The 8,888-nt window shown below is 35.5% G+C and overlaps 1 protein-coding gene and 1 long non-coding RNA gene across 2 annotated transcripts; both read right to left on the reverse strand.

Annotated features, from left to right (window-relative positions):
* Positions 1-440: 440 nt before the first annotated feature.
* LOC121395257 lies at positions 441-3,523 on the reverse strand. The gene is made up of 3 exons (XR_005962364.1): positions 3,437-3,523; positions 1,710-1,820; positions 441-527 (listed from the first exon to the last, which is right to left on the reverse strand). It is a non-coding gene; the product is annotated as an uncharacterized LOC121395257 (long non-coding RNA).
* A 988-nt stretch (positions 3,524-4,511) lies between these two features.
* On the reverse strand, positions 4,512-8,518 carry LOC121395112. Its single transcript, XM_041567694.1, has 5 exons — positions 8,479-8,518; positions 5,871-6,102; positions 5,656-5,748; positions 4,936-5,463; positions 4,512-4,626 (listed from the first exon to the last, which is right to left on the reverse strand). Exons 1-5 carry the CDS (start codon positions 8,516-8,518, stop codon positions 4,512-4,514), a joined length of 1,008 nt encoding a protein of 335 aa, XP_041423628.1.
* Between the last annotated feature and the right edge of the window lie 370 nt (positions 8,519-8,888).

Genomic DNA, 8,888 nt, shown 5'->3' on the forward strand with positions numbered 1-8,888 from the left:
TAGTTTTAACCTCGAGGATACATTGTTTTGGATTACAATTTCTTTGTGAGGTGTGCTTGCTAGCTGTTGTTGTAGATCTAGTTCCTCACCAGAATATTTTACTGTACCATATTGTTCTACGCTAAAAACCATTGTAATCCACTGTTTGCAAACCAAGCCCACTTGTTTACCTAATGGCTAAATTAATTAAATTGTTTGCTCCTAGTAATTAAAATTACATATAAAGTAAGTACATGGACCTCATCCAAATTTTAAAGGTGTGGGAGAGTAGTAGTCGATAGTAACTACCTAGTAGATATTAGTAACCTATCTAATATATCTTGTTTTTGCACTAAGATTGTACACTGTAATGTGTGACAATTCCTGTTGTGCCAAATGTTAAATAAACACAAAAAAATCTAATTCAAATAGTTTATTGAAATAGGTTTTCCTCAAATAGACAAAGCTTGCTTATAGCAAACTTCCCTTTCTGGTCTTTAGGCTGGACTTCCAAGAATATGTAGTTCTCTTAAAATTTATCCACGGATCTAAACAAATAGCAGAAGACAGAAATATGGTTATACAGTATATAATAAAATAATGAAAATAGTATTTTATGTATATGATTATTAATATAACATAATATCATTTAACAAATAAATATATATATATATATATATATATATATATATATATATATATATATATATATATATATATATATATATATAGGTAATAGAGGATCCACACTCTCATTTTCAAAGTATAACAGCTTTTACTTATCACATCACAAGGATTGTGATGTGATAAATAAAAGCTGTTATACTTTGAAAATGAGAGTGCGGATCCTCTATTATCTATATCATAAATATTAATCAAGCACCTCCAATCAACTTCTGTCAGAGGTACGGGCACTCCAGGAAAAATTTACATATATATATATATATATATATATATATATATATATATATATATATATATATATATATATATATATATATAGTAGTCACAATGGAAGTACACAATAGATAATTATGGGGAACGGCATAGGGTTTGCTACTTCAGGTAGCAGCAAGCTGGGATCACCCCAGAGAAAACTGTACACAAGCAGAAGTATTACTTCAACACTAATTTGAATAAGATATGAGAATAAGTTGTAAGTATTTTTAGTTACAAAAAATGTTGCGTCAGTAGTATAATACTCACTGTTTTGTTTCTTTCTTCGATTTTAGTCTAATTTTTATGGATATTCAGATTATAATGATATTTTATATATTATTTCTTCTCTTCATGATCATCCCTATAAAAAGAAATCACAGTTTTCTCACCATTTATATGTAGATGCCTGATATTACCAATGTATATAAGCCTGCCAAATGGAATGGACTTTAGCTTCCATTTATAACGTGGAAGGCAGGGTGCAAAAAAAAAATTGGTATAGTATCATTGGTATAGTATAGTTAGGCGGAACAGATGCTGCAGGTCACAATAGAGTCCTATACTTAACATTTGGTAAGTTTGCGCATGGTTACGGTACTGTTCCAGAATACACTTGTAATATGCTCACTTTTACATATAAAGACCCGGGTATTCAGCCCCACAACTTGAAAAGCAATGTTCCAAAAGCACTGCATTAACATATTTTGAGCAATGATCCAAGCAAACATGACTAAACTAGCCCCTTATTAGCATTAGTAACTCACCTACAAGTCTAAAGTTAGCAAACTCACCTGTCTTTAATAGGGATCTGTGTTACTTTGCCAGGAAATATTGGGCGTAGTGTTGCATCGGGCTGTTGCATACCAGAAGGCAAATCTTCATTCCACATATAACATCTAATCCTGTATAAAAGTATGAATTAATAATATTAACAAATGAATCTGTTGCTTATTGTAGTACATAATGATAGGCTGCATACTGACAGAGTGTAATTACTGTGGATGTCTGTTCATGTGTTAGAAAGAACTATGGCATTTCTGTGTTCTATCCACAGATTTCAAAAAAAGAGAGCTCCGGCACTATTATTGCTAGTGATGGGCGAATTTATTCGGCAGGCGTGAATTCGCGGCGAATTTGCGCGATTCGCGGCAGGCGAATAAATTCGCGAAACGCCCGCGAAAATTCGCCGAAAAAATTCGTCAAAAACAGGCGCCGGCTTCGAAAAACGGTCGCCAGCGTCAAAAACGGGCGCCGGCGCCGTTTCGCAAATTTTTCGCCATTTCGCGAATTTCGCGCGAAATTCGCAAATTTTTCGGCGAAGCGAAACAGCGCAAATTCGCCCATTACTAATTATTGCCTTTAACCTCTTTACGAAAGAAAGTGTTTTGCAGGTTCTGATACCAGCCATAAATTATTGTTACGAGCCGTGTCTCGCTCACCATAAATATTGGGTGGCCCGGGTACCCACTGCCCCTGACCCTGCTCTTAAACTTTACCACTGGACTTCCATAATATTCCTCCACATTAAAACAAGGTAAAGAAGACTGGTATCTTACCCTACAAACGTTGTGACTAGGGATGCACCGAATCCAGGATTCGGTTCGGGATTTTGCCAGGATTCGGCCTTTTTCAGCAGGATTCGGATTCGGCCGAATTCTTGTGTCAGGCCGAACCGAATCCGAATCCTAATTTGCATATGTAAATTAGGGGCAGGTAGGGAAATCACGTGACTTTTCGTCACAAAAGAAGAATTTTTTACACTTTTTCCTTTCCTACCCCTAATTTGCATATGCAAACACTGGGAAACACTGACAGCAAATCTGTAGTGTGATGGCAGCGCACTCCTGGGTTTCCAAAAAAATCGCTCGTCTCCAGACCAGAAGTAAAAACATACACTTTATTTCAACATAGTGTTAATCAAACATAGTATCTGAGGTCTGACACGTTTCGAGATAGAACACTTCCTCAGAGACCTCACTTCCCGTCATGACACAATACATTTAAATTCCCCCCACACATCTGATACATTAATTAGGCTAATATGGTTCAAAATTGATTTTAAAACAGTCGCGTCAATTAATGAATTTGGAAAATCAATTAGTTAAAAACAATTTCATATATCCATTTCATGATTAATACTAAGTATAAATTTCATTCACTTCTTTATCTAATATCCTGAATATATAAGGGGTATTTGTGACATGCAGATCACATTCTGATTTATCGTTTACATTTTAACTTTTTAAGTGTTCTATCACGAAACGCGTCAGACCTTAGACGCTATGTTTGATTAACACTATGTTAAAATAAAGTGTATGTTTTTACTTCTGGTCTGGAGCCGAGCGATTTTTTGGAAACCCAGTAATGCGCTGCCTTCACACTACAGATGTCTGTGTTCTGTCAGTCATTATGAAGTCAATATTTTATAAAATGCCACAGCAGTGAAATAGCTATAGAAATATATTATTTAGTATTATTTAGGAGAAGTAGAAAGAAAACTTCGGGTTAGCCAACTCACCTTTTATTTTTAAATATCGGTTCCACTGGCACTGATTGGGCTTGATCTTTGCAAATTTCTCCAGGATTTATGTTTTCTTTCCGTGTATATTCCTTTAATCTGAAAAAAGTGAAGGAAAATTAACTTAATCTGTAGTTTGGTGCAATACATGATTAGCTGCAACCTTCATACATATACAGCAGAAATATCTTTCTCTGCCACATTAGAAAGAATACTGGGTATCTTTTGTGATTCCAAGAAAGGTTTAATTTGGGTATGAAGATGCCATTTTGCAGTTAAATAGGCAATCCCACAGATTTCGTAAAGATTTTATTTTAGCACAGTACACTGTACTAAATAGGCAATAGACCAGCCAGCATGACAATGGGGTTATTAAAATGAAGTTATATCACTAAACCTGACATTTAAAGTGGACCTGTCACCCAGACACAAACATCTGTATAATAAAAGTCCTTTTCAAATTAAACATAAAATCCAGTTTCTATTTTTTATTAAAGCATTCATAGCTATTGTAAACTAATTTAAAAATCTCAGCTGTCAATCAAATATTGTCTGCCACTCCTCTATGCCATGGGCATAGAGGTGGGCAGACAATTACTTTCACCTTCCATTCAGCACTTCCTAGATGTCACTGCTCTCCACATATTCCCCCGTTCTCTTTACCATTTAATTGTGTAGCCAGGGCATGGGGATGGGCACCAGGTCCCCCATTCTGGTGCACAAGCAAGATTCTGAGATGATGCAAGCTTGCCTTAATAACAGTGTGCACAAAATGGCTGCTGCCTGCTTGCTATAATTTTGAAATCCCAGACTGAAGGAAACAAGATTCAAATAATTTATATACTGTAATAAAGTTCATTTTGCTTGACTAATGTGATAAAATAGGATTTTGGATATTTTTTTTGGGTGACAGGTCCCCTTTAAGAGAAAAGCACAGTAAACTCACTTTATATTGGAGGTTTCCAAAGAGCTTCAGTGTGAATGTCTGAGTGACTAAACCAAGGAACCCAAAGCTGCAAGGCAGCAAATGCTTACTGCTATGCTATGATAGCGAAAAAGTTTAAGGTTAACAAACTCACCTATCTTTATTAGTAATTGGTGTAACTTTGCCAGGAAATATTGGTCGTAGTGTTGCATCAGGCTGTTGCACACCGGAGGGCAAATCTTCATTCCACATATAACATCTAATCCTGTATAAAATATATGATTTAATAATATTAACAAATGAATCTGTTGCTGATTGTAGTGAATAATGATAGGCTGCATACTGACACTGTAGTGCTGGAAGCTCATGAGAGTGTAATTACTGTGGATGTCTGTTCATGTGTTAGAAAGAATCATGGCATGTCTGTGTTCTAGTCAGTTATTTTGAAGCCAATGTTTTATAAAATGCTACAGCAGTAAAATAGCTATAGAAACATATTATTATTTAGGAGAATAATTAGTATAAGGAAGAACAAAAAAACTTGGGCTATGAAACTTCAGGTTAGCCAACTCACCTTTTACTTTTAAATATTGGTTCCCCTGGCACTGAAACTTTTTCTGGTTTTCCTCTAAATTCTGACACTTTTTTAATGATTTGTGGTGTACTTTCCTTGACAGGAGACACCTGGTCCATAGTTTGAAGCTCTCTTTGTATTTCTATAGATGATTTTGGAACTTCCTGCAATTCCACTTTTTCCAGCTCCTTGGATTTTATGTGCTCTTTCTTATGCTCTTGTAATTTAGGAGATATTTTCTTTGTCTTTGTTTTATGAAATTTTTTAAGTTTCCTAGCTGTGGTCTCCTTCTTCTCTTGAGGTATTTCCATAGATGATAGTGGAACTTCCTGCAATTCCACCTTTTTCATCTCCTTGGAAAACACTTTATCAGATTTCTGAGATATTTTAGTTTCACCAGCTTTGGTCTTCTTTTCTTCTGGTATCTCAGATATTTTAGGTTTGTTAATTGGAATCTCATCCTTTACCACAATTACCTCTTTAAGTTTATGAATTGGGGCCTTCTTTGCCCATTGCATAACTGTATCCCTATAGAGATAAAATGGATACAAAGACAATGTAAAAACAATTCTACTTCTCTTCAAGCCTTTCTTATTAATATTTTAGCCTTGTTCAGTGAACTCAACAACCAAATAATAGCAACAATTTCAGACAAAAACTGTATTTCAGAAACAAATAAAGGACACTTATATACATCATGAACATTCTAGTTACACATACCAATAGTCTTTATGCTTCTGTATGAAATCTGGTGGAGGTGGCTTCTCTTCATCATAGGCCTTCTTCTTTCTTGCAAATATGCAATGCAGGATCCTAAACACAATTTGTTCATTTTAGGGTATATAAGGCTAATATGCAGAAATACATGAAATATTCTTTGTGAATTAGATTAACTACAATTACAAATCACAGCTGGGTTTGTATATTCAACTTACCATCCAATGGCTATTAGTCCTGCAACTACGCCAAGGATACTTATAACAGCAATATATAAAACTTCATTTTTGACAATTCCAGTATCCAGTTTTCCAATTTCTATTTCTTCAGGCTGTTCTGCTTCACTGCTTTGCTCGTCGGCTTCCTTATAATCTTCATCATCATCGTCATCTCTTTGGCCTGGTTTCTTGATTTTTACAAATGTATCCACGACATCTGATGCAAAGCTCGCTGCAAAACAAATATGAGTCAAATCCAATAGGTTTGTGTAGGAAATTCATTTATTGTTATTGTATTGAAGACAGAACAGGGAATTCAAAAAAATTTACAATTTTTCCCTATGTTAACCACAGTTCTGTATATTAAACTGCTGTAATATATAATTTTTATTTACCTGATGCTGAACTGAAACACTGGAGGCAGATACAAAATAGGCACATCCATGCGCGAATATAGATGGAGGGCATCACTGTATATAGGTTGTTCAGTATGAATAAAATAATAAGTTTTGCTGTAGGAGGATAAAAATTTAGAATAATCAATGTAAATGTTTATACAAACTAACATTAAAAACAAAATTTGACATGACTAAAATAACATGACAACAGGTTATATTATCTGTAAGGGGTAATTTATGACCCCAGAGGCCAGGTGTACCCTTAGTATGCTCCTTACACATCCCTGTCTCTGTATACCCTTTTTGAATTGAACAATACACGGTGCAGGCAGTGCTCAATTCAAGTCATTTTTTGCAGGTCTCCGCACACAAGAAATTGAGTTTAGAGGACTGTGGCTATATTCAAATGCCCCACGCAGTGTATAAAGTGCAAAAAAAAAGCATGATTGTTGCTTTGTTTTGCACTTTGCACATTCTGTGTGTGCAAACACAATTGTAAATAAGCCCTGTAATTTTCAAGTGTACCCTATAAGGAATTAAAATACTTATTAAATTAACATTTCGGTTTTTTTTTTCTCTTAACATGTTGTATCATACTGGGATAACTAAAGACAGATATATAGATTTTTACCATATCTGTTGCAAAGGTATTGCTCTATATAAAATATTAAATACATAATGCTATATGAATCACTAACTTGTTCCTAAATATCTCTTTGTAGCATAAAAACAGTTACTTACCTATATTTTGTAGCATTTTAAGTATTTTTTTATCTTTATATGATAAGAAAATCAATTGATGTTGTCTGATCGGTAGTTATTTGAAAACTAACTGCAGACAGTACAAGCCTTACATACACATTATCATATCCGTTATGTCACAATGCTGGTTGCTATTAGTTACATACAGCTGGCTGCGACATCAATGATGTCATAATGTTAGTTGCTATTCATTACATACAGCTGGCTGCGACATCAGTGATGTCATAATGTCGGTTGCACTTTTGTATTTAACTGTATATGGTCTGGTAAACAGTCCAGGATATCATTCAAATCCCTTATGGATCTGCTTTCATACACACACTTACTGGGATCTATTGAGTCACGTAGTCACTGCCCTTTGCACAAACTAAAAGAATCCAATCCACTACTTTCACCCTATATTGCCTGGCAAAAGTCTCTACTGCCTCCCTACTTATTGTCACCCCTCTATGGGGAAGCTCACACTTGTTCCTAAATCTCTCTTTGTAGCATAAAAACAGTTTCTTACCTATATATTGTAGCATTTATTTTTGTCTTTATATGATAAGAAAAACAACTGATGTTGTCTGAACGATAGTTATTTGAAAAATAACTGCAGACAGTGTAAGGCTTACATACACATGATGGTTGCAGGAAATCTTACAAGAAATTTAAATATGTTAACTATGGGGTTAACTCCATTTAATACAGAGCGTAGGAGGGGTACTCTGTCGTCCATGATTGGCATATTGGCAGACTCTACTATGCTTGCACCAATTAGTAAAATAGGGAGGCAGTCAGATATCTAATACCTACCGCAGCACCAGATTGAAATATGTCCCTGATCAAACCCTGGTAAATGGCGTTTTTCTAAGGCAAAATTTACTGCATAAACTATATCAAGAATAATAGCAATTCAACTATATAAATCTTGCATTTGGGCAGGTGTTAAATGTGTTGAAAAACAATTAAAATCAGTGTTAATGAATGGGTAGGGTTACACTGATCATAAATCCAGTCAATTCACACTCCATTATTGCCTGATCATTTTATCCTATATAATAAAGTTGAAGTGTCTCTGCGTCCAGTCCCTGTGTCCGTGGGATTGCGCTACTGCGCATGTGCCCCACGGACCGTCTATGGCGAATTTACGCTAGCGTGAGCAGCTCGAGCTGTGGGATGTTTTACCATTGTGGGTGATAGTCTGAAAAACGTAAATACGTTACCGTTCGCCGACCTAGAACAATTCTGTTTTTATAAATGTTTGACTACATATGTTCTAGCGCCCGTTAATTTAACGGGCTTAATGTCTAGTTTAACATACATCACGTTTTCTTATGCAATTCTGTCCTTACAAAAAGGTGCAGTAATATTCCAGACTAGAATAGTGCATCTAAGGGAAATTCTTACTTTTTCATCTTTAAAATGTACAACATATATTACATTACATTTTTTTACAATATGTTTACCTAAAACTGAAGATACTCTCAATCCCAGTGGAACATCCATGTTCCAAGTATGACTGCTTAGCCAAAAAACAATAGGAACTGAGAGAGAGCCAATAGTAAAGCGTACTGCCAATATGAGTTTATTCCCACAACGTGTTTCAGGCCCTTTATCAAGTGTCAAACCTGAAGTTGCCAATTGCCATTGATGCCATTAAGGCGTAGGGCACAGGATACAGACAGAGAGAGGCTACAGAGTCTAAATTATCCTGCCATCCTTGATATTAATGCATATAATAATATAATTCTGCATTAATGTTTTGGGATCATTTACCAGTGCCATGGGGGGCATCTGATGGAACAAAGCTTAGGAGGGCCTTGCAGGGAAAATTTGTGCCAGGCCATGCCATGCTTTGGGGGACCTATGGTGTCAT

The sequence above is a fragment of the Xenopus laevis genome, chromosome 6S (assembly GCF_017654675.1).
Source record: "Xenopus laevis strain J_2021 chromosome 6S, Xenopus_laevis_v10.1, whole genome shotgun sequence".
Classification (NCBI taxonomy): Eukaryota; Metazoa; Chordata; class Amphibia; order Anura; family Pipidae; genus Xenopus; species Xenopus laevis.